This window comes from Heterodontus francisci, chromosome 2 (genome assembly GCF_036365525.1).
Source record: "Heterodontus francisci isolate sHetFra1 chromosome 2, sHetFra1.hap1, whole genome shotgun sequence".
NCBI lineage: Eukaryota > Metazoa > Chordata > Chondrichthyes > Heterodontiformes > Heterodontidae > Heterodontus > Heterodontus francisci.
In genome coordinates this window covers 71,440,078-71,466,197 of record NC_090372.1, presented here as the reverse complement: position 1 = coordinate 71,466,197, position 26,120 = coordinate 71,440,078, and the positions used below count along the sequence as shown (strand labels likewise).

The following is a 26,120-nucleotide window of genomic DNA, read 5'->3' as shown; positions in this document are numbered from 1 at the left end:
AAGCGAATGGCAGTCACTTTTCTGTTTAGCTGAAACAGGCACAATGTGTGTACATGTTCTTTCTGTCTGCAAAGAACAGGGCCCTGTGTACTAATATGTGTAGTTTCCAGTACACTCAAATGCGCCACACTGCGAGCGCAACTGACAATCTTAAATTGGTTGTCAGCGTAATTCTTAGCACGCTGAGGATTATTTAGCAAATGTTGTCCAATCACAGAATCACATCTAATGTTGGACACTGTGTTTTGAGTTTTGCAAACACGGGCTGGTTAGGTATAGCCTATACCTTGTCCGTTGCGAACAGCGGAAGGGACGTGTTGTTTGATACGATTGCCAGTCTTTGGGACGTACAACCTATATACCTAGCATCACACTAGCATTGAAATTCATATATCACATTACTCATTTGTGTGATAGGCAGGACGTCTTTTTGGCTTGACGGAAGCATCCTGTTAGTGGCAAACACCAATGTGTTGCTACTGCATAGTAACAGCGTGAAACAGCTAGCTTCGCCTGTTGCTCAAATTTTTGGGATACATTAATCTGAGGTAGACTGGGCTCTTTTCAGGTTGAAAATGACAGCCTTAGGCCCGTGCATAAGTTTGCACAATAAACAGCGAGAAATGATCTGAACAGGGTCACCATTGTCACGCAGGATGCCTTTGATTCGCCCTATTTCAGCATCAAGCTTGCATGGTGAGCAAATGGGTCGGGCCCTGTTTACGTGGCCAATCTTATAGTGCCTGGAACTGTAAGAATCCCAACATGCATATTGACCACTGAAGGTAGGCTTGCGGTAGACCATGGTAGAGAACCCCATAGCAGATTTCTCAACTAGAACGTCAAGGGAAGGGAGCTCATTTGACCACTCTATTTCAAAGGTGAATTTGAGTGCAGGATGGAGCCCATTAAGGCTGCGGATTCACCATGAAATGCCCATCTTGACCTTGTATTCATTAGTGAATTAAGTAATGTATAGGAAATGGAGGTCTTGGTGGTCGGGGTGGGGGTTTGCAGGAAAGTGATTGCAATTACAAGATGTTCAACATCACCTGGAAATCAAACACCCAGGGATCGGCAATGTGTTTTTACACAGATAGCAGTGTCATGAAGACCCCACCTGCCAAGAATGAGGCATATTAATTTTGTCACATGAGCATTAATTTTAAACTGTTGCTGGAATGGAGAGATGACTTGTATAAAGAGATCAACAGTGGCTGGGAAACATTTTGCATTCTAAGAGACAGTCACCTAGGAAAAGACAATGGGAGCTGCTCACTGATTCAATTCACAGAGATTGGTCTGGGCAATGGCGATCCACATCTTGTAAGAGACAGCACTACATCCCCCCACTGAGAGCTTTGAAATCCACCAACGTAGGAGTTTGCTTAAACAGTGAGTCACATGACTAACCTGCTTGTCCAAGTTTAGTTTGGAACTGCTCAAAGGACAGATTGGGTCAGACTGCAGATTGCAACTGATCTTGGAAAAAGACAGTCTCTCTCTCTCTCTCTCTCTCTCTCTTTCACTCACTAATCTCTGGATCCACTGAAGTCACTTAAACCTCATGAGAGAAAAGACTCCTACATCAAAACAAGTTTTAAAGCGTGCACTGGGCCCCAACGAAATAGCAAGACCTACCGGCAACCAAAGACTCTACATCGAACTCAAAGGACATTAAACAGAAACCCAGCTATTGCCTCAAACTTTTCCCCTTTATTTTTTTCTACTTTTTATGTTGCTATCTGCGTGTGTGTTTATTGTGTATGTATGCTAGCGTGGTATTCGTAGTCGTCAACCGAATTAGAGTTTAAGATTAATAAACTTCCACCTTTCTTGTTTAAATCGAAGAAAACCTGTTTGATTTCTTTGCCTTACAATTGGAAAGCAGTGAACAAGGATTCACTGAAGGAGAGATAAAAACACAGTGGGCTGAATTTTACCAGCCCCTCAACGCCAAGGATCACAGTGCGGGGGCCAGTAAAATTCTGCAAAGGGAGGCCTGCCTCAACCCATGACGTCGAGAAGGGCCCGCCACAAATTACCGGCGGTGACACCACAATTAGAATATGTCAAATGGACTCACTTCTGCAGATCATGCAGCCCACCGCCTCTCCATGGACACCTCTGGATTTTTCGCTGAACAGGTGGCCGTCACGTACTGTCCCGTTCATGATTAGAAATGCCAGCAGGTCCTCAGAGGCAGAGGTTGTCGGCAGCGAAGGATAAGTTCTGTTATTCAGGGGTCTCACTCTGCATAATGGAAGGGAGGAGGCAGAGGGGATATTCAGAGGTCTCACTCTGCATAATGGAAGGGAGGAGCGAGGGGGGATATTCAGGGGTCTCACTCTGCATAATGGAAGGGAGGAGCGAGGGGGGATATTCAGGGGTCTCACTCTGCATAATGGAAGGGAGGAGCGAGGGGGGATATTCAGGGGTCTCACTCTGCATAATGGAAGGGAGGAGCGAGGGGGGATATTCAGGGGTCTCACTCTGCATAATGGAAAGGAGGAGCGAGGGGGGATATTCAGGGGTCTCACTCTGCATAATGGTAGGGAGGAGCGAGGGGGGATATTCAGGGGTCTCACTCTGCATAATGGAAGGGAGGAGGCAGAGGGGATATTCAGGGGTCTCACTCTGCATTAGGGAAGGGAGGAGGCAGAGGGGATATTCAGGGGTCTCACTCTGCATTAGGGAAGGGAGGAGCGAGGGGGGATATTCAGGGGTCTCACTCTGCATAATGGAAGGAAGGAGCGAGGGGGGATATTCAGGGGTCTCACTCTGCATTAGGGAAGGGAGGAGCGAGGGGGGATATTCAGGGGTCTCACTCTGCATAATGGAAGGGAGGAGCGAGGGGGGATATTCAGGGGTCTCACTCTGCATAATGGAAGGGAGGAGGCAGAGGGGATATTCAGGGGTCTCACTCTGCATAATGGAAGGGAGGAGCGAGGGGGGATATTCAGGGGTCTCACTCTGCATAATGGAAGGGAGGAGGCAGAGGGGATATTCAGGGGTCTCACTCTGCATAATGGAAGGGAGGAGGCAGAGGGGATATTCAGGGGTCTCACTCTGCATAATGGAAGGGAGGAGCGAGGGGGGATATTCAGGGGTCTCACTCTGCATAATGGTAGGGAGGAGCGAGGGGGGATATTCAGGGGTCTCACTCTGCATAATGGAAGGGAGGAGCGAGGGGGGATATTCAGGGGTCTCACTCTGCATAATGGAAAGGAGGAGCGAGGGGGGATATTCAGGGGTCTCACTCTGCATAATGGTAGGGAGGAGCGAGGGGGGATATTCAGGGGTCTCACTCTGCATAATGGAAGGGAGGAGGCAGAGGGGATATTCAGGGGTCTCACTCTGCATTAGGGAAGGGAGGAGGCAGAGGGGATATTCAGGGGTCTCACTCTGCATTAGGGAAGGGAGGAGCGAGGGGGGATATTCAGGGGTCTCACTCTGCATTCTTAAAGGGAGCAGGGGGGGATATTCAGGGATCTCACTCTGCATACTGGAAGGGAGGGGTCTGGGATTACTGGAGGGAAGGCTCTGCAGGCATGAAAGGAGGTACTGTGTAGCCTCTCTGTCTTTATTTGTGTTTGTGAAGGAGCAATGGCACACTAGTCACCCTGTGTGTGGGGAGGGTGCCAGAAAGGGTAGGAGCATGAAGCTTATATGGATGGTGGGAGCAATCGATTCAGCTGGTAGGATCTTGATGTGATCATACTTTGCCGCTCAGTGTTGGCCAAGATGGGCAATGCCATGGCAAGCCACATAGTTGATCCATGAAAGCAGCTGATGTAGCCGTCAACACCAATCCCTGCCCTGTTAGGAAACTTCAAATTCATGAAGGGTTCAACTTTGCTTATCACATGGAAATAGGTATGGCTTATCCTATATTGTGTGATCCTCTGCTCCTGAGGATCCGTATGCACCAGAGAAAAAATCAACAGGCGGGTTCGATCCACGTAGAGGCCCCGGGTCGTGAGCAGCAGCCCCCAAGGGGAGCTTGCCCTTACAACTGCCGTGCATCTACAGGCCCCACATGACATGCCATTGGATGTCAGAACACCAGTGTCAGAGGTGATTGCGCATGTCGAGCAGGTGGTGACATGTCTCTGTGCCCTGCTCAAAGATGACCTGCAGCCCATAAGCCTCGGTGGACATCCTATGCCTTTGGTCTTCATAGTGGCAGTGGTTCTCAAGCCTGACGCCTCTGCAGCTTTTCCGGGGCCCACCAGAGACCTTTGTGAGGTCACACAGTCAGCAGTGCACCACTGCATCAGGGAGGTCACCGATCCCCTGCACTGGAGGGCCAGTGAGTATGTCCACTTCAGGATGGACTCTCACAGCCAGGCCCAGAGGGCCATCGGTTTCGGCACCATTGCCAGCGAACCTTAGGTTGTAATGTCCATAGACTGCGCTCATGTGGCCATCAGGCCTCCCGCCAGGCTACCGCCTGCAGACATTACCATTAAAGGAATCCTCTCAATTTAGGCGAAGCTGGTATGTGATCACCACAGATGTTTCTCAGGCAGCTGTCATGACATATGGGACCTGCGCCAGTCCCAGCTGCCACCGCTGCTCACTGAATTGGCTCAGATGGAGGGGAAGTTTCTTGGAGATAAGTTTCTTGGACTCTTGCTGACATGGCTCCCGACACCAGTGAGAAACCCCACCACTGCTACAGTGGAGAGATACAACGCCAGCCACTGAGCTACAAGAGCCACCATTGAGCAGGAGATCAGCATGCTGAAAGTGCACTTCCGATGCCTGGATGGATAGGGTGATGCCCCGTATTACGGGCCGAAAAGGCCAGCTCCTTTCTTTGCTGCTCTGCACAACTACACCAATAAGGGCCAGGCCTGGCATGATGAGAAGAGATGTCAACAGGATTCCTCCTCAGACTATGAGGACACTGAGGACCTACAACATGAAAGACGCATGGGAGAGCAGATGGCACCCAGGCTCTGCACACAGGGCTAGCAGTGAGATAGGGATGTACGGAAGTCACTTATCAGACAAAGGCTGTCTGCTCCATAGGAACCGACAAGAGCTCTGCAAGCCACTTATCATCCTCGCTCACCTGCTATGTACCAATCCACATCTGCAGCATCCCTGTGTAAACCATTAACAACAGCAGCTGACTGAGTCAATGTCCATGTCACTGCATCCACAGAGATGCTCATGAGTAATGGTGGCATGGCAATGATATTGCATATGTTGGCTCTCCTGAAGGGCCAATGGTACAAAGGGATGTGAAATTGGCGCTACATGCTGGCACATATCATTCACACAGAGAAAAGGACAAACATGTCGGTGAGGAACATGTAGTGAAAGTCATATTTACATTTCAGTGACACCCGTGCATTCCCATTTATGTCAGTATGTTCTCCGTAAACCTCTGTAATACCTTTTATGATATATTTAAGTCTCACGTCCTGGAATGTGCAAAATTAAGTTATTCACCCAGGTGCGGCACACCTACAAGAAGGAATGTAACACTTGAGTGGAAGAAGAGGATGGCAACTTCACAGGACACTGGGACACAGCAGGGTAAGTAGGTGGCAGCAAAGCAAAAGGTGCTGGGGTAACTCAGCAGGTCAGGCAGCATCTAAGGAGAGAGAAGCAGAGTTAACTTTCAGGTCTGTGAACTTTGACAAGTTAACTCTGCTTCTCTCTCCACAGATGCTGTCTGACCTGCTGGGTTTCTGCAACACTTTCTGCTTTGCTGCCAGATTGACAGCAGCCCCACTCTTCAGCAGTCAGGTAAGTATTCTTTGCCAGCTGTCAGGAAGCAGCTGCTGGGGTGCTTAAAAGAGGATTCCAGCAACTGCTGCACAACTGTCAAAAGGTCTCTCACTGCGCCGATTGTCCCGCCTCTCTCTACGTAATATGGGGAGAGCGGCTCGGCACCGTGATGCTAATGAGCCCCAGCACGTAATATTGCAGGGGGCATTGCGTGGCGGCGCCTGAATAAAATTCAGCCCAGTGTTTTTAAAATTAAACCCTGTTACGGTTAAACCAGGCAAAGGCTGACAGGGAACCCCAGACCCCTTTCTCACCTGGTCATAACACCAGGGTCTGTGGTTAAAAAAAAAAAATTTTGAGGTCCTTGACTGGTAACTTCAGGGATGAGAAATTTCCCATTGGCTTCTTCTTTCTGATCAAACCGACTTTTTTTAAAAATCGCAACTGTCAGTTTCACAGTTGAGTTGGAATTTCGAAGCTCAGATCTATATCTCATGCTCATTAACACTCCTTTCAGTATCCACAGCTGACAAGTGCAGAGAGCAGGAACAGCGGCTTACGAACTTCAGACAGATTTGCAGTTTTCTGATGGGTTCCGATTTTTTTTTAAATATCACCGGAAATATCACAAAACTGTCCGAAGTTCAGCAACTGCTGTTCCTGTTCTCAGCAACGGTCGGGTGTGGGGGCACAGAGAGAGAGAGAGAGAGAGAGAGAGAGAAGGGCAGAGAGAGAGAGGGACCGGAGAGAGAGAGAGAGAGAGGGGGGAGAGAAAGAGGAGGACAGAGAGAGTGGGCGAGAGAGAATGTAGAGAGAGGGGGACAGAGAGGGGACAGAAAGAGAGAGCAGGGGGACAAAGAGAGACAGTGGGGGACAAATAGAGACAGTGGGGGACAGAGAGAGAGAGAGCAGGGGAAAGAGAGAGGAACAAAGAGACAGAAAGGGTGGGCAGAAAGAGAGAGGGGGACACAGAGCAGGGACAACACAGAGAGCAGGGATGACACAGAGAGAGGGGACAAAACAGAGAGGGGGGACAGAGAGAGTGGGGATGGCACAGAAAGAGGGAATAACACAGGGGAATGACACAAACAGGGAAGGGAACAATATGGGGGGGGTGACACGGGGTGGAGAATGATACAGAGGGAACCAGCACAGAGAGGGGGGAACACAGAGACAGGGGACATAGAGAGGGAGGGGGAGAGAGACAGACAGAAAGGGAGAGAGAGTGATCAAGATCACTCCTGACAGATAAACATTTATCCAGAATACTCCGCATCACTACAAGAAGTGTGCAGGCAGACATTGACTACTTGTGCAATAAAATGCCAGGTATCTCATTAAATCAGTGTCCAACACAGTGAAGAGAAAGTAAGTCAATAAATTAGTCTTCTCATTTAAAGCTTTTTCACAAAAATGCACATTTCTTGTTGTTTTGATTAATAGTAAGATAAATTTTTAATGCCTTTATCTTTCCAAAATTGCCTCACCAGCCCCCTATGTAAAACAAATATTGTAATGTGGCCCCCCTCGCAAAAAGGTTTGACAGCCCTGTTCCAAGCCTTTAACCTTTTGTTTTTAAATAACCAAGCAGCTAGGTTATTTTAAAGCACAAGTTTAAAGGCTTATGTGATATAAACTCATTTCAAAATGGCAAAAGTCACAAAGAGAATGTCACAATTTCTACACTCCTGCATGTATTACTTTCACTTGGGCCAGAAGCTCAGTGACATGTTGGAGGTTGCTGGACTTATACTTCTATATAAATGTTGCAATTCCACTGCTATCCATTTGGAATCACATTGTTCCAGAACTTGTATTGAGGGGAAAACAGGCAAAAAAATCCAAGGCATCTCCAGAAGCCATCACTGTAAGTTCCTCAAGAATATAGAGTATGATCTAATGGGGCTGAGTGATATTGGCAAAAACAGGATGCTGCTAACCCATGTACAAAAGTTAGTAAATACAATGTAACAAATAGCTTTAATAAATATTAATCTACGATCAACTGTCCATGATTCCTTAACAAAATCCATGCTGCATTTGCAGTTTTAAAAACTGTCAGGGAAGACAGAGTGAAAATTTGTTATGTTTCAATGACCATGCTAGAAAAAGTCATTAACTGATTATTTTTTGCTTCAAATTGGATTAGAAGAATAGTTTTACAAGTATGTCAAGGATCAGTATCTGCAATGTGCATCATTTACAATCCAGTTTGAGGGCAGATAACCCGAGTGGCCAATGTCATTTGAAAGTTTTCTGTATCATATAATTACATTACATTAAAAGTGCACCTTAGCTAATAGGCAAGAGATTTGGCTTGCACATAAACTGGTTATTCTGGAGTACAATCTTACAGACAGTGACTTAGCATTTTGTAGCTGAATAATACATGCAGTAACAACCACTTAACGTTTTGCAGAAAAGCTTTTTATTAATAATTATCTTGTCAAAGCTGAAGGGGGAGGGTGAACAGCCAGTTGTCATTGTGCACATAGGCACTAATGATATAGGTAAAAAACGGGATGAGGTCCTACAAGCAGAGTTTAGGGAGTTAGGAGCCAAGTTAAAAAGTAGGACCTCAGAGGTAGTAATCTCAGGATTACTACCAGTGCCACGTGATAGTCAGAGTAAAAATGAAAGAATAGTCAGGATGAATGCGTGGCTTGAGAGATGGTGCAGGAAGGAGGGGTTCAGATTTTTGGGACATTGGGACCGGTTCTGGGGGAGGTGGGACTATTACAAATTGGACGGTCTACACCTGGGCCGGACTGGAACCAATGTCCTTGGAGGTGCTTTTGCTAACGCTGTTGGGGAGGGTTTAAACTAATGTGACAGGGGGATGGGAACCAATTGAGGTCAGTTGACAGTAAGGAGGTAGTAACAAAAGCCTGTAAGGAACTAGATAATGAAGTCAGTGTGACTAAGGGGAAGAGCAGGCAGGGAGCAGATGATGAATATAAAGGGACTGGTGGTCTGAGGTGCATTTGTTTTAATGCAAGAAGTGTAGTAGGTAAGGCAGATGAACTTAGGGCTTGGATTAGTACCTGGGAGTATGATGTTATAGCTATTACTGAGACTTGGTTGAGGGAAGGACATGATTGGCAACTAAATATCCCAGGATATCGATGCTTCAGGCGGGATAGAGAGGGAGGTAAAAGGGGTGGAGGAGTTGCATTACTGGTCAAAGAGGATATCACAGCTGTGCTGAAGGAGGGCACTATGGAGGACTCGAGCAGTGAGGCAATATGGACAGAACTCAGAAATAGGAAGGGTGCGGTAACAATGTTGGGGCTGTACTACAGGCCTCCCAACAGCGAGCGTGAGATAGAGGTACAAATATGTAAACAGATTATGGAAAGATGTAGGAGCAACAGGGTGGTGGTGATAGGAGATTTTAATTTTCCCAACATTGACTGGGATTCGCTTAGTGTTAGAGGTCCAGATGGAGCAGAATTTGTAAGGAGCATCCAGGAGGGTTTTCTAGAGCAGTATGTAAATAGTCCAACTCGGGAAGGGGCCATACTGGACCTGGTGTTGGGGAATGAGCCCGGCCAGGTTGTTGAAGTTTCAGTAGGGGACTACTTTGGGAATAGTGATCACAATTCCGTAAGCTTTAAAATACTCATGGACAAAGACGAGAGTGGTCCTAAAGGAAGAGTGCTAAATTGGGGGAAGGCCAACTATACCAAAATTCGGCAGGAGCTGGGAAATGTAGATTGGGAGCAGCTGTTTGAAGGTAAATCCACATGTGATATGTGGGAGGCTTTTAAAGAGAGGTTGATTAGCGTGCAGGAGAGACATGTTCCTGTGAAAATGAGGGATAGAAATGGCAAGATTAGGGAACCATGGATGACAGGTGAAATTGTGAGACTAGCTAAGAGGAAAAAGGAAGCATACATAAGGTCGAGGCGGCTGATGAAAGACGAAGCTTTGAAAGAATATCGGGAATGTAGGACCAAACTGAAACGAGGAATTAAGAGGGCTAAAAGGGGTCATGAAATATCTTTAGCAAACAGGGTTAAGGAAAATCCCAAAGCCTTTTATTCATATATAAGGAGAAAGAGGGTAACTAGAGAAAGGATTGGCCCACTAAAGGACAAAGGAGGAATGTTATGCTTGGACTCAGAGAAAATGGGTGAGATTCTAAACGAGTACTTTGCATCGGTATTCACCGAGGAGAGGGACATGACGGATGTTGAGGTTAGGAACAGATGTTTGATTACTCTAGGTCAAGTCGGCATAAGGAGGGAGGAAGTGTTGGGTATTCTAAAGGGCATTAAGGTGGACAAGTCCCCAGGTCCGGATAGGATCTATCCCAGGTTACTGAGGGAAGCGAGAGAGGAAATAGCTGGGGCCTTAACAGATATCTTTGCAGCATCCTTAAACACGGGTGAGGTCCCGGAGGACTGGAGAATTGCTAATGTTGTCCCCTTGTTTAAGAAGGGTAGCAGGGATAATCCAGGTAATTATAGACCGGTGAGCCTGACGTCAGTGGTAGGGAAGCTGCTGGAGAAGATACTGAGGGATAGGATCTATTCCCATTTGGAAGAAAATGGGCTCATCAGTGATAGGCAACATGGTTTTGTGCAGGGAAGGTCATGTCTTACCAACTTAATAGAATTCTTTGAGGAAGTGACAAAGTTGATTGATGAGGGAAGGGCTGTAGATGTCATATACATGGACTTCAGTAAGGCGTTTGATAAGGTGATGCATTTTGGAAGATCCAATTCAAGAGTGAACTATACAGTAAATGGAAAAGTCCTGGGGAAAATTGATGTCCAGAGAGATTTGGGTGTTCAGGTCCACTGTTCCCTGAAGGTGGCAACGCAGGTAAATAGAGTGGTCAAGAAGGCATACGGCATGCTTTCCTTCATCGGACGGGGCATTGAGTACAAGAGTTGGCAGGTCATGTTACAGTTGTATAGGACTTTGGTTCGGCCACATTTGGAATACTGCGTACAGTTCTGGTCGCCACATTATCAAAAGGATGTGGATGCTTTGGAGAGGGTGCAGAGGAGGTTCACCAGGATGTTGCCTGGTATGGAGGGCGCTAGCTATGAAGAGAGGTTGAGCAGATTAGGATTATTTTCATTAGAAAGACGGAGGTTGAGGGGGGACCTGATTGAGGTGTACAAAATCATGAGAGGTATAGACAGGGTGGATAGCAAGAGGCTTTTTCCCAGAGTGGGGGTTTCAATTACTAGAGGACACGAGTTCAAAGTGAAAGGGGAAAAGTTTAGGGGGGATATGCGTGGAAAGTTCTTTACGCAGAGGGTGGTGGGCACCTGGAACGCATTGCCAGCGGAGGTGGTCGATGTGGGCACGATGGAGTCTTTTAAGATGTATCTAGACAGATACATGAATGGGCAGGAAGAAAAGAGATACAGAACCTTAGAAAATAGGCGACATGTTTAGAGAGAGGATCTGGATCGGCGCAGGCTTGGAGGGCCGAAGGGCCTGTTCCTGTGCTGTAATTATCTTTGTTCTTTGTTCTTTGTTCTTTGGAATCGACAGTGGTAGACTGAGATTTTGACATAAATGATTTTATTGATTTTAATGGAAGAACTGAAGAGTGCTCTTTATTTTGTTATGGTCATATGGTGTGATGTAGGTGGTTCCCACTGTTCAACTCTCCACCTGCCTGCAGCAAATATATTTGTATTAGAGTTTAGCCCATTGGTGTTTTGTTTCTCAAATAAACAGACAGCAACAGGTTTTTGTGTAGGTTTTAAAAACAGCACGTCAATTGTTTATTGATCAATATGTCTTTTCCTGAAATTGTCGCAACCACATCCACTCATGCATTCACTCACATGCGCGCACACACAAAAACACAAGAGACAGATGGAGAAGGGAAAAAGGAAGGTGGATTTTAGTGGGGGAAAAGGTTATGATAAGCTTGTTGAATTCTCTTGAGCATCAAGCTCTAGACGGATGCAGGCCAAGATGATTGTAGATTTCTCTCTTGATTGAAGGTTCTGTTGAAGATGGTGAGTTACTTCTAGCTCCCACTGCTGCATACTGAAGATGTCAGATTTTTTCAGCAGGGCACTGTGCTTCCTGGGTTGGATGGAACTCAAGCTATTACAAGTCAGTTTCTGTCGTGCTCTCTCTGGCTATCTTTTTTTAAAGGTAAAACTGTGTCACCTCTTACCTCCTGGTAGGAAACATTTTCCTCTCTTCCCCATGGTAATTGCAGAGTGGCCCAGGATGTGACTACTTCACAACTCATCTGTTTCAGACGAAGACACTCAATTCTGGAATATTTTTAGGATAGGTGTAAGATGGGTTCCATTAACATCTTTTGGATTTGAAGATTTGTCTTTTATCTTTGTCAGACAGTTCGAATACAAAAAAGGTCAATCCCCTTTTCTTTGGTGGTCACTCATAACTCTTCATAGTCCATGATTGTTGTATCGTCGCACTTCGGGTGTGCGTGACAATTTGATAGTTGCGTTTATCTAATTTTGTCACTAGCTTTGCTGAGCAAATGAGTTCTTGTCCATGAGAGATTCTTTGGTTCTCTATTTTAGAATCCAGGACCTAGTTTAACAGCCTGTCAAGATGAATAAACTACTCTTTGCTGCCTACCTTTAATCTCGCTGCCTCTTCCTGTCCCACTCTGCTTTTTGGTTTTACATGACTCTTCTGAAGTACTATCTACTCCATCCTATAAAATTCTCTTGATTTGGAGATCATTGCCCTTTTTTGACTACCCTGTCTTCAGACAGATAATACAAGCAGGTGAAGAAGTTGCACAAACATTGACCATCATGGGTGAAATAGTCTTGTGACAACAGCAATGTGAGAAATGGTCCGTCTTCCTATTGCTGATTTTTCCTGAGCCCCACATCAATAACCACAATAACAATCCTCTCCTTGAGTTTCATGGTTTATTGGATGAATTGGCACTCCTGACATAGTGTGAATCCACAGATGTCATCCAATAGGATCCATCTACTACCCGGTGACATGGTGAAGCTAGCTCTATTCTGTCAACAAAACTAATTCACATTGGCATTACATACTATTTTGCTTGCTAGCTAGCTACTACAGTTGCACTGCTCGCCATTGATGTTTTTATTGTTATGAAAGTGCTTCCATTTTTTTGAATATTTTATTTTTTTGAGGACTTGTGCTAAACTGAACAGATTCCATGAATGTGTTTGTTTTTTACCAAAAGGACACTTGAGATGTTGTTTGAAAACCAGCTGTGCTGGAAGTCACGTGCTTTGGGCTCAGTAAACAATAGAACCCTTGGTGACCTGGGGAAAAATTATTACAGAGAAGCCACGTGTGAAGGTTTATGGAGGTCAGGAAGTTGACTCCCTGTTTGGGGTTTGGACATTGTTTTCAGTTTAGTTAGGTGTGAACTGTTTGAAGACAGTTGGTACTTTTCCTGCCAAGGATAAAGCAACCACCCAGCTCATCTCTTTCTCTTTGAAGAAATCCTGCAAAGATCCAGTGTGGGCGAGCTACAATTCCTGGAGCTGCATAGCTCCTGAGAAGCAGGAAAAAATCCTGCAATTCAAGTGTGTGCTGGCAGAAAATCCTGATGCACATTTCTCCTAGAAAGACTACTAGAATAATACTTGACATTTTCAGAATGGACTGCTTCTGAAATGATCCCAGTGACCCATCTCTGTATACCTGGACACCAGACCAAAAAAGGGACAACTGACATCCTTCCAAAAAAAAATTTTTCATCAAGAATTAGCAAGTATTTGGCCAAAGTAGCCTTTTTTGTATTTCTTTTTGTAACAGGCCTCTGCAAAGAGAATTTCTGTATTTTTTTCCAGTGTGTGTGTGTGTATTGGGGAATTTAAAAAGGGAACTTTTATGTTTCAATCCGTATGTTCATGCTTTGCTTCGTTACTGGTTAAGTCTTGTTTCACAATAAGCTGATAACTTTGTTTTTTATTAAAGAAACCTGTTTGGTGTATTTTACTCTGGGATAAAAAATAGAGTATATGATTGGCTGAATTGGTAACCGGGTAAACATCTAAATATATGTTGTGACCTGTAGAGAAGCGGAACTAGAAAAGACAGTGCACTCCTCCCACCTCGGTTGTAACAGTATGCATAGCTACTTTATTTATAGAGAGAAATGTGTTTTAAATTAGAACGTGTTTTGATGGTATTGGATTGGCTATACCTTTTATATACAGATTAACTGCCCCCATGTCCATGGCTGAGTCAATAATTTTGTCAAATGTCCATGGTGCAACATGTCGATGCCTATTCCTGGAAACACCCAAAACCAGGAGTCAGGCATATAACTTTAAAATGGCTTAAAAGAAATAAAGGAACCACTGAAGCAAACAGATTGGTGGAGGTTGTGCAACACCATATCAATGGAGGTAAGTGGAATACATTTAAAGGTATAATGCTAAGCATACAGAATAAATATACTCCTAAAATCACAAGTTCACACAAAATAAATGTGATCCTGAATGGATTAACAAATAAATCAAAAGTGAATAAAGAGGGGAAAAAATCTTCAAATGCTGTAGAAAGGGAAATGAATTCACTGGGAAGAATAAAAGAAAATGCACAAACATGTTACACGATTGCTCAGAGAAGAAATGAGAGACCTAGAAGAAAAGAGCTGCAGAGGATAAACATAATAGCAAACAATTATTTATTAAGAGAGCAGTCAAAAAAGATGTAAAAACCCTAAAGGATGATGTTCAACACAAAATAATAAACATTGAGTAATTAATTTTGCTGTTTGTGGGATCTTGCTGTGCACAAATTCACTTTCATTTTTCTACATTTCAACAGTAACTACACTTCAACAGTATATCATTGGCTGTGATGAACTTAGGAATATTCTAAGTCATAAAAGGTGCTGTATTTCTCCAAGTTTTTTTCTTTCTATATAGCTAAAGCAGTAGAATACGACTAAGAAAAAGTCATGATTGAACAATTTATTGCTTTGGTCAGACAGCACATTGAGTACTGCTTTTGATTCTATTTGACAAGATGAAAGGGAGATATTCAAGTACTGGAAGCAGTGCAGAGAACAGCCACAGAACTGACGCATAATGTAAAAGATCTAAGCTATGAGGACATATGCTTTTCAACCTGGGCAAGAAGGACTTGATTTTGCATCAGGGGCCAGGCTCATTTTCAGGTCCTGACCCTGATGTCAGGCTCATTTCCAGGTCCTGACCCTATACCTGGTCGGAAATATTCACTCACCGCTATTTTTGAATGAATGGCCAATTAATGGCCAGAGGGTGAGCTTGCCATCCAATCAAGACTTACAAAAGACCAGCACTGAAAGAGCTGCAGCCTGCTGATGCTGGTAAGGGAGAGAAAGGGCGCCTCCCTCAGTACTTTTGAAATCTTTCAAATTAAAAATGGCCACAGCTGCCAGACTGTCCTCATGGAGGGGGAACTGCGGCTGCCACTGTGGCCATTTATAAGTCGGCTGCGGGGGTGTGTATAAAAAGTGAAATAGAGCACTGTGGGAAAGGAAACGTAATAGGCCCTTTAATGGTTGCCTCTGACCCGGCCTCCTTGGAAATGGCCCGGAGGTGGGACCATGCCAGCAAACCAGCACGCCAGATGGTGGCAGGAAATTGCAGGCCTATCTACCCCTGTTCCCAACCCATCTCACAATGAAAATCAGGCCTGAGATGTCTGAGCAAAGATCGTAGAGTAGTATATAAGATAGTTAAGGGAGTGGAAAAAGTGAATCTGGAATATTACTTTGAATTAAATCGGAACAGTAGGATGAGTTAATGAAAGGTCATTTTAGAACTGACATGAAGGAACTCTTCACACAAAAAGTAGTCAATGTATAAAATAAACTTCCACGAAGAATAGTGGAGGTGAAAACTCTGAATTTTTTTTAAGATCAACTGGTTGCTGAAATGGAGTGAATTTAGGATCTTTCTGGATGGGTGAATTAAGATGGACCAAATGAGCTGAAATTTATGTATCTGCCACCGTAATCGGTGACGGCCGTAAACAATGGTGACCCACATGTGCTTTGCAGAGACGCCGCGATATTAAACACAGCGGGTCATTTAAATGGCCGGGGTGGACTGCCTTCCCCTCCACCCCATCCCATCGATGACATGGAGGGGGTGGGCAGTCCACCCCGGCTACAGCGTCAGGTGCCACTGCGCAGGCGCAGGCGCCGACGCCAATTATAAGGGGCTTCAAGCCCTATCATTGCATTTAAATGTTTAAAGGGATATGGGTTTCAAAATATTAAATTAATTGATGTAGCCCCTCTCCCACCACCCCCCAACAACCATAGATCTAATTCCTTGCCCTCATCCCCTCCAAAATACTTACCCTGTGCACCTGACCATCTCCCCCCACCCCCCCCCGAAAGTTCACAAACTTTAATCTTTAACCCTTCCCACTATCCCCTACACCAATCAAATCACTCTGACGCCACTCCCCCTCACCGAAAAATTTACCTGCTCCACCCTCCCCACCAGTGTCCCTCTTCAGACAGTAATCTGAACGCGAGGGAGTGCCAGCCACAGGCACCAATATCAGAGCGTGACAGACGGTGGGAGCAGGTAAGTAATTAATTCATTTATTTTAATGAACTTAAATATTTAAATTTTGGTCCCGTCGCCAGGCGCCGGGTTGGGGGGGGGGGGGGGCGGGGGGTTGTGCCACCACGAGGTCTCGCCACTGCTAGCAATATCAGGCCAGGCCTTCCCGGCATTGAGTCCCATGGCAGGCCTCTGCCGGAGGCATTTTTCATCACCACCACCCCACCACCCCCCAACCCCCAACACAATCCCCTATGCGGGAAGGCTGTAAAATCCAACCCAATGTCTTTTGTCATCTGTTATAATCTTGTGATATTAAATAACCCCATTTGAGATTAGCCGTTCTTCAACCACAACTAATGAATGGTAAGGAATCAATCAGACAATGATATTGAAGAATAAATTATCAGTGGCGCAGTGATTAGCACCGCAGCCTCACAGCTCCAGCGACCCGGTAATTGCCTGTGTGGAGTTTGCAAGTTCGCCCTGTGACTGCGTGGGTTTCTACTGGGTGCTCCAGTTTCCTCCCACAGCCAAAGACTTGCAGGTTGATAGGTAAATTGGCCGTTGTAAATTGCCCCTAGTGTAGGTAGGTGGTAGGGAATATGGGGTTAATGTAGGATTAGTGTAAATGGGAGGTTGTTGGTCGGCACAGACTCGGTGGGCCGAAGGGCCTTTTTCAGTGCTGTATCTCGAAATAAAAAGTAAATAAAATAATAAAAATAAATGTCAGTAAGAAGAGAATTATTAAATACGAGGTGCAAGCCCTGAGAAGAAGGGGTGGTGAAATAGTAGAGGATAAATGAAAATTCATGGGATTCATAACAAGTACATCATATCAGTGTTTACAAAAGGAAAGGATATTGGGGAACAGGTAAATCATAAAATTGTTAAATGTGAAATGAAGGAAAGAATAGATGCTGAGAAGATGTTTCCTCTTGTAGGAGAGACCAAAACTAGGGGACACAGTTTAAAAATAAGGGGCCTCCCATTTAAAATGGAGATGAGGAGAATTTTTTTCTCTCAGAGGGTCGTTCTGCTGTGAATTCTCTTCCCCAGAGAGCAGTGGAGGCAGAGTCATTGAATATTTTTACGGATGAGTTAGAATAGATTCTTGATTGACAAGGGAGTCAAAGGGTATAGGGGATAAATAGGAATGTAGAGTTGAGATTACAATCAGATCAGCCACAACCTTATCAAATGGTGAAGCAAGCTTGAGGGGCCAAATGGCCTACTTCTGCTCCTAATTCATATGTTCATATATATGTTCGTATAATAAATAAAAGTATTAGAGAAATTAGTTATGTTAAAGGAAGACAAAGAGCCTGGACCTAAAGGGATACATTAAAGGATCATAAGTAAAATGGGTGATTAATGAAAGCCCTAGAAATTATATTTCAGGGTTCTACCCTTTGCCAGTTCTGATGAAAGGTCACTGACCTGAAACGTTAACTCTGCTTTTCTCTCCACAGATGCTGTCAGACCTGCTGACTATTTCCAGCACTTTTTGTTTTTATTTCATATTCCCAGCATCTGCAGTATTTTGCTTTTATTCTATTGAGGGTGGATGTGTGCCAAGGGACTAGAGAGTAGCCAATGCAATTCCCATGATTACAAGGTGGTAATCCCAATGGAGAGGTTCGGATGATACCACATACAATTAAATCAAATCTCTCATGGTTGGTAACTGACATCTGAACCTTTCAACTGAAATTACAATTTTGAAATCACTTCCAATATTTTATATTTGCAGACACCATGGTGTACAGGGGTAGCTTCATTCTATTGTTGGATAATTCCTTTTGCTGGTAATGGATTTTATAATGGATGTGTTGTTGATGTGTGATGACAACTACTTTGAAGGATTAATGGTTACGACAGAATCATTGTAGGTTTGTTGAGTGACAATTGTTGTTTATGGGTAAATGGAAGTGGGATGGAATAGTACAATCAATATATATGTCTACTTTGCAAATAGACATTATAATCATTTCTTTCTATTCTCCTCTCTTTGAATCCACAGCAAAAGAGGATAAGGGATGCATATTAACAGTTTTATGACTATTATGAATCCATATTTTAGATATCAATTATGGCTTCATAAGACCCCTATGGGTGGCACAAATATAACTGAGAATGTTAATTAATAAAGTGCACACATTTGATCATTTCGGAGAATTTAGGAACCCTACAATTGGTTATTGCGGCATTGCTAAACTTCTGTTTTTGGAAATGGGGCTGTGTTTCTTTTCTTTTCTAATGTTAATGAAAAGTACACAAGTGAAAGTGGTGTAATGTCAGAAACTGCCAGAAGATTATTGATCTTTGTTTGTTACTGATCAAACAACTACATTTTTGCAGCATTCTGTAGATTTAGGGCTGAATTTTATTAGTGAGCAGCATATTGCGGCGACGTACTTTGAACTCGGTGGCCTTCCGACATGGAAACACTGCCACTGAGCCCCCGCGGTATTTCACATTGCCAGGGAGTGGCCGCCCCCTCTACATCATCAGGGGCAACCGCTCCATCCCTGGCAACAGCGTCCAGCGCCATTTTTAAAGGAATTCAAGCCCATATGAACAAATTAAATACTTAAAGACACACTCTGGGCAAAGTAAAACAGAAAATTTTATTAACAGATCGAGGCTCCTCCCCCACCCCCACAATGCCCATTTCATGTTATTTACACACTGGAAATCCGCTTCTTCCGAATCATCAACTTTGCCACCCGAACTTTGTAACATTGCCCCTCAACCCCTTCGCATCATCCCCACAACCAATAGAAAAGGTTTTCTCCTCCCCCCTCCCCACCAGTGTCTCAGGTCGGAACTCCGCACGGAGGCTGGTGAGGCAGCTGTAATAACAGCATGGGACGGCCGCTGGGACAGGGTAAGTATATGCAAATGTATTTGCATTGATCTTGCAATTTAAATGAAGGCCCTGCTGCCGAGCGGCGGGGTGGCTGCACCGAGGCATCACCACCACTGGTAAAATGCAGCACGGCCTTCTTGGCGTTTGGGGCCACTCCCACAAGTATTTTACGGGGCCCCCCCGCAACAATCCCCGATGTCGAGGGGCTGGTAAAATTCAGCCCGATGTGTCAAATCCATGCTAAATAGTAATTACCCATTGCAATTTCACTTGCTTCCTTGCATGGTCCCCGTATTTAGGGATAAAATTCCTGATCTAGCCTCTGTTCTTGACCGAACTATATGTAACACAGCCTATTTATTTTCTCTGCTGTTGCCTTACAGTAATATTTATGCCTTGTCTTTCGTATTCTATTTTAAGTGTTGCAACTTTGTCCAGATCTCCTGCCATGACATTACATTCATTCTTTCAGTGACATACTATCTTGTTTATTGTCTTTTTTGTATACTTAGGTTCTGTCCTTTTATGTCAGTTATGGGGCTCATTCACTGCTTAAGAAGTGTTATTGATTTGTCGTTTTTATGTGTGTATTAGTGTTGACTGTCTTTTTGTTACCTAACGAAATTGCAATCTTATAAATACATTTCAAAACTGTACATTCCCATGTGTTAGCTGGCCGTAAGTTAAAATGAAAATAGGCATTTCTCGTTTTTGCACTGGAAAACAGAAAATGATTGCTTTCAATGTTGGCTTTTAGCATTTGATTAGAATTATGTGCACTTTCTCTTGCAATTGCTGGCCAGCTCTTTTTTCAAAATTTTTCCTACTTAAATGCAAATCATATATTTTGAGAAAAAAACCTGCCAACTCAGAATCTCATAATAATAATGAATCCTTCTAAAGCATGCCAAATCAGGGGCCAGCAATTGGATCAACACTGGACTTGTGCCAATATAATTTCTAGCACTGTAACACTCCCAACATATGCATGCCTCCAAGTTTATTATTGCTTCCACTTTTCGATGAAATCTAGACCTGCATTAATATTTGTACGAGAACATCTGTGTCTGCCAAGTAATCAGAAGAAAATGTAGTCTTAAGATCGCATAAAAGTTGTCTCCTTCCTTAGCTAGAAATTGAATACTTTTGCCACACTCTAAGTGGGAAGGACTGCTCAGGTCACTGTGCAGTGAAAGAGTAGGAATCATTTATATTATCAGTAAACTTTGGAAACCTGAGAAATTCTCTCCCTTTGAATTGTCTTTACTAACCTTTAAGCTATCAAAACTCTCTCTGTGTAATGTGTAGCATTGATCATTTTAATCCTGCCGGCTAGTTGCAGTTTCAATGCATTTAACTAATGATGACAGGTAGAATGGTATAAAAATTATCTTCATCCTTTTAACACTACACATGTATTTTGGGGAGGGCTGGGGCCATTTGATTAGGTATTCATCCTGAATTTGCTCTGGCCACAGCCCTGGTAGCTATGTTGACTGCACCGTACAGCAGTTATGCTAACCCTTTAAAAATCACTGGTTAAGTCTCAGCTGGAGTATTGCAGCCAATTCTGGGCACCAGATCTCTGGAAGGATGTCAAACCTTCGGAGAGGGTGCAGAGGAGTTTGACTGAAATAATCTCAATTTTGGGGGACTTCAGTTATGCGGAGAGACTACAGAAACTGGGATTGATCACCTCAGAGCACAGAAGGTGAAGGGGAGAAATAAGAGGTGTTCAAAATGTTTTGATAGAGTAAATATAGAGAAACTGTTTCCACTGTCAGGAGAACTGGTAATGAGACGACACAAATTTAAGATAATTGGTAAAAGAACCTGAGGCAAATTAGGCAATTTTGTTTTATGCAGTGAGTTGTTATGATTGGCACATCCCATGTACCCGCCTGTCAAAATCTAGCATTTTTCTGGCCTTGAGGTGAAGGGTTGCACCGACTATTCACCAACCCCCTAACTCCACCCCACCAAACATCCCCCCCCACCCCCGCCGCCCCCAACACCACCGCCACTGCCATCATCTTTCAAATTTCCCCCCAAATAATTCTGGTTTCTTCACTGGTCCAGGCTGTTTGCCCTTGTGGACAGTATAAACTGCCTCATGAATGCTGGCAAGAACATCAGGCTTAGGAGTATCCCCAACAGAGACCCCAACCTGGCCTGTGATTTATCCTAAAAGAGGAAATGGAAATCCTTCACCCCCACCCCCTACCCCGAGGAACTTCAGATTAGGGTTGCCAACTCTTGTTGGAGGTTTTCCTGCAGATATCATTACATGACTTCCAGTCTCCAACTGCCCCACTCCCATGCTGCTGCTGTTGGTCTCCCAACATGTCCATCCTCATGACACATTGTCTTCCCACACAAATTGGAAAGGAAACAGACTCATCATGACTCAATTGCATGATGCTTGATTGGCAGACAACATTTTATCCTCCAACTCCTATTACTATAACTAATAAGCTAAAGTATTCCAAGAAAATGAAAACAAAAATTGTTTTAATGCTTCTATAATTTATCTGTTGGGTTGATGCAGCACTGCCCTGAAGATTAATTTTCAATTTCTGCAGACTCCTGGGCAATCCTGGAGGATTTGCATCCCTAGCTCAGGTCCATTGATCTTTCCCATGTTTTTGAGTTACAACAAACAAGATAGTAATGTCTCCTAAAAATCATTAAATTAATTTTGCCTGTATCAACACAATTTAGCATCACCTAATCACTACTTCCTGATTTACGAGCACTGACATTTACTGGAATGGGATTTCCTTGCCGGTCTAGGGAGGAAGTCCAGTTTTCCTTGAACACTGCAGAGTTTTATCTTAAACAAGATCCCTTCTTGAAAGTCAGCCTGACTGATAGGCTTTGCTCCCCGTTGAACAGGAAATGCTACAGCAGAGGCAGCAGTGTCCAATCGCAGGGGCTGTCCAAACATGGGGGGGAGAGATGGATTTGATCATGGGACAGATCCAATCGTGGGGGGGTGTCTGATCACAGGAGTTTCCAATCGCGGCAAGGAGATCCGATCATGGGAGAGGTCCAATTGCGGGGTAGGGGGATGTATGTAAGCTTGGGGTGCTGGGAGAGAGAACTCCTACTCCTCTAGTCCCACAAGCAGTGCTGGAAACATACTTCTTGTGCATGCAGCATTCCTCACCTCCCTTTAGCTGTCAGGTTTGCCAAGGCCTGTGAAATCCAGCTGACCAGGTTTACATTTAAAATGGAGGTCAAATCTGAGACATGCAGCCTCATTAAAACATTTAAGAAGCCTGGAAGCCTATTGGTTGACCATTCCACCACCCCCCCCCCCCCCACCCCCCAACCCTACCTCCGTTCAAAACAGAAATGGGCAGGTTTGAGGTGGGTTGGGTTCAGGTTTAAGATTTTTTTTTCAATTATATCGCACCCAACCCTAACCCACACGTTTTGGGGATTAAAAGTTCCTCTCACAGAGCCTCTTACTTCTTTCAACTTTGGTGGTGGCCTGCACAATGGGTCTTTGACCCTCACATTAAGTTTTCAATGTTAAAAAGAATCAGTTTCAACCCTATTTATGTCAATTCATTCTAGCATCCAAAAAAGCCAGTGAGAAAACAAAAATTTGACTCAATTTTAGAATAGATGGTTTGAAAAAGGGACAGAAAAAGGGTCATAAAACAACCCATCCCTGTCTTTTGAGTGAAAAACCCCCGACCTGTCTGCAGCCTTAGACACAGTTAACGACACCATCCTCCTCCAAAGCCTCTCCACTGTTGTCCAGCTGGGTGAGACTGCTCAGGCCTGGCTCCATTCTTACCTATCTAATCGTAGCCAGAGAGTCACCTGCAATGGCTTCTCCTCCTGGTCCTGCACCATTACCTCCGGTGTAGCGCAAGGATCTATTCTTGGCCCCCTCCTATTTCTCATCTACATGCTGCCCATCAGCAACATTATCCGAAAGCATAGCGTTAATTTCACATGTATGCTGATGATACTCAGCTCTACCTCACAACAATTTCTCTCAGCTCCTCCACTGTTACTAAATTATCAGACTACCTATCTGACATCCAGTATTTGATGAACAGAAATTTCCTCCAATTTAAATATTGGGAAGTCTAAAGCCATTGTTTTTGGTCCCCGCTCCAAACTCCATTCCCTAGCTATGACTCTGGCCCTTTCCCTGGCAAATGCCTGCGATTAAGCCAGTCTGTTTGCAACCTTGGTGTCACATTTGACCCCAAGATGAGTTTCCAACCTCATATTAGGGCGGCACAGTGGCGCAGTGGTTAGCACCGCAGCCTCACAGCTCCAGCGACCTGGGTTCAATTCTGGGTGCTGGCTGTGTGGAGTTTGCAAGTTCTCCCTGTGTCTGCGTGGGTTTCCTCCGGGTGCTCCGGTTTCCTCCCACAGCCAAAAGATTTGCAGGTTGATAGGTAAATTGGCCACTATAAATTGCCCCTGGTATAGGTAGGTGGTAGGGGAATATAGGGACAGGTGAGGATGTGGTAGGAATATGGGATTAGTGTAGGATTAGTATAAATGGGTGGTTAATGGTCGGCACAGACTCGGTGGGCCGAAGGGCCTGTTTCAGTGCTGTATCTCTAAATCTAAAAAAATCTAAATCATATTCATGCTACCACTAAGACTGCCTAATTCCACCTCTGTAGCATTACCCAACATCACCCCTGTCTCAGCTCAGGTGCTGCAGAAACCCTCATTCACGCCTTTGTTACCTCTTGACTTGACTATTCTAACACACTCCTGGCTGGTCTCCCACAACCTACTCTCCGTAAATTTGAGTTCATCCAAACTCTGCTGTCCGTGTCTTAACTTGCACCAAGTCCTGTTCAACTACCATCCCTGTGCTCGCTGACCTACAATGGCTCCCGGTCAAGCAACATCTTGATTTTAAAATTCTCGTCCTTCTTTTCAAATCCTTCCATGGCCTCGCCCCTCCCTATCTCTGTAATCTCCTCCAGCCCCACAACCCTCCAAGATATCTGCGCTCTTTTAATTCTGGCCTCTGTGCATCCTTGATTTTAATTGATCCCCCTTTGGTGGCTGTGCTTTCAGTTGCCTAGGCCCCAAGCTCTGGAATACCCTCCCTACACCTCTCCGCCTCTGCACCTCACTTCCCTCCTTTAAGACACTCATTAAAACTTACCTCTTTGACCAGGCCTTTGGTCACCTGACCTAATATCCCCTGTTGTGGCTCCTGTCATACTTTGATTTATAAGGCTGTTGTGAAGTCCTGGGACGTTTTATTACATTAAAGGTGCTATATAAATTTAAGTTGTTGTTGAAAAAGTGGCAGTTTTCGACAATGCAAAGCAAGTGTAATGTTTACCTTATAGGCGTCGGGCATGTTAACTGTCTCCCCATGTTCAGCCACATAGCCGATGATTCCTTTTCCCCAAGGTACCTGCACCTCGTTGGAGTTCTCCATACTGGAGGAAGGCACCACCGTAGTCCCAGAGTGAACGTCGAAAAACTTCGAGACCAACTTCTTTTTGTGGGGAGGCCCCTCCACCAGAAAGAGCGAGCAACGATCTGCACCCACCATGATACACACGTTGATTAGGATCTTGTAGCTCAGGCTGGTGAGGTCCAAATCATTCGAGATGTCCTTTACAAGCTCCAGAAAGAATTCCCTCTCGTTGGATTCCTTGAGCTTGTACTTGTAATCGATGGCCGCAGAGGCATACTGTGGGATGTTGACTCTGGATTCCAGGAGAGCACTCAATATGTGGGCTGTGGTGGGGGGCAGGGAGCTGGCTTTTCTCAGGAGGGCTCTCCTCCCGCTGCTGCTGGAGGGGGAGTCAGGCGCCCTCAGGAAGACATGCTCGTCGTAGGTCCGGTGGGATGTCATGGCTCTCGATCTGGCGAAACTTCTCCTCAGCTCTTTCTGGGACGATCGCCTGTGGATGGCGTCCGTTCGGGAGGTGCAGCCCGCCTCCCTGGCCAGGCTGTGCTTCTCCTCCCCAACCGAGCCAGCAACTTTGGCAGCTTTGTGCTCCTTCAGCCACTTGCTCACCGACTCGCGTTTGCCCTTTCTCAGCAGGTAGTCCTCAAAGAGATCGGGGTGGCGATCCAGGAAAGCTTCCACGTCCGAAAAGTCAATCGTGGCCATAGCGGTTCCAATCCAGAGCTGGAAAGTTCTTCCACCTTGTCTGATTTATCTTTACTGATCCAACAAACAAACAAAAACTTCGAGCCTCTTCAAAGACGGTGATGGAAACGTTCCTGGAGTGAGGGATGGGCGCTGGCAACTATTGCTTATTATTTATTAGCTCGCATTCCCTGGATATGACATCGCCCTTTCACGCTTGAATCCTATTGAAGTGGCAAGAACATCTTGCAGTTCTGCCGATTCCGCGCTATAAATTAACGAGCCCCTTAACCTCAAGCAGCAAGCAGCAAGCTTTACCGATCCCAGGGGCCAGTCCGATTGCCCCGATTTGGCCCAGAAATGTCCTATTTTCTGTTATTTATTACCCAGTCAAATCAAAGTCAAAGGTATACTGGAAACAAGCGGTGCCATTAATTGTCCCAGTGAATACTCCAAAAACAATGTGCACACAGGATTCGGAAGGAAATCCTACAGCGAACTCTCGCCACTATTTAACTGCTGTGAGACTAATAAATCTTTAACCAACTACACCATGGCTCGAAAGTTTATAGAGAGACGGTTTCCACCGCCGTTTAAACCTCACAATCAGCCCGTCCAACTGGGGATTTGAATTGTCTTTAAAATATTGTCAATAGTGTAATTTATCAGGTGGGTTGGATATTTGCAGGGTAAAGGACTGAAGCCCTCAGCAACTTGGTAATGATGAAGTTACTTGCTCATTTTCAAATATGAACATGTTTTGAGAAAAATGCGTACTTTGTTGTAGGCAAATAAACGTTTACATTTGCATTGATTTTTTAATTACAGGACATGTATGTACTGGACTGGCATTTTAGATTTTTTTTCAGAAAATCTTTTT

General features: G+C 44.7%; 1 protein-coding gene across 3 annotated transcripts in view; it reads right to left on the bottom strand.

Moving 5' to 3' along the window:
- The window catches only part of pde11al (phosphodiesterase 11a, like), a 401,215-nt gene extending 375,496 nt beyond the window's left edge, over window positions 1-25,719 (bottom strand). For 2 of the 3 annotated variants that reach the window (XM_068058992.1, XM_068059001.1), the window contains exon 1: window positions 24,479-25,708. In XM_068058992.1, coding sequence (XP_067915093.1) covers window positions 24,479-25,261 — 783 coding nt within the window. In that variant the 5' untranslated portion in view covers window positions 25,262-25,708. Of the gene's footprint in view, window positions 1-24,478 lie in introns of all 3 variants that reach the window. The other variant, XM_068058983.1, reaches the window with a different exon arrangement.
- Window positions 25,720-26,120: the final 401 nt, after the last annotated feature.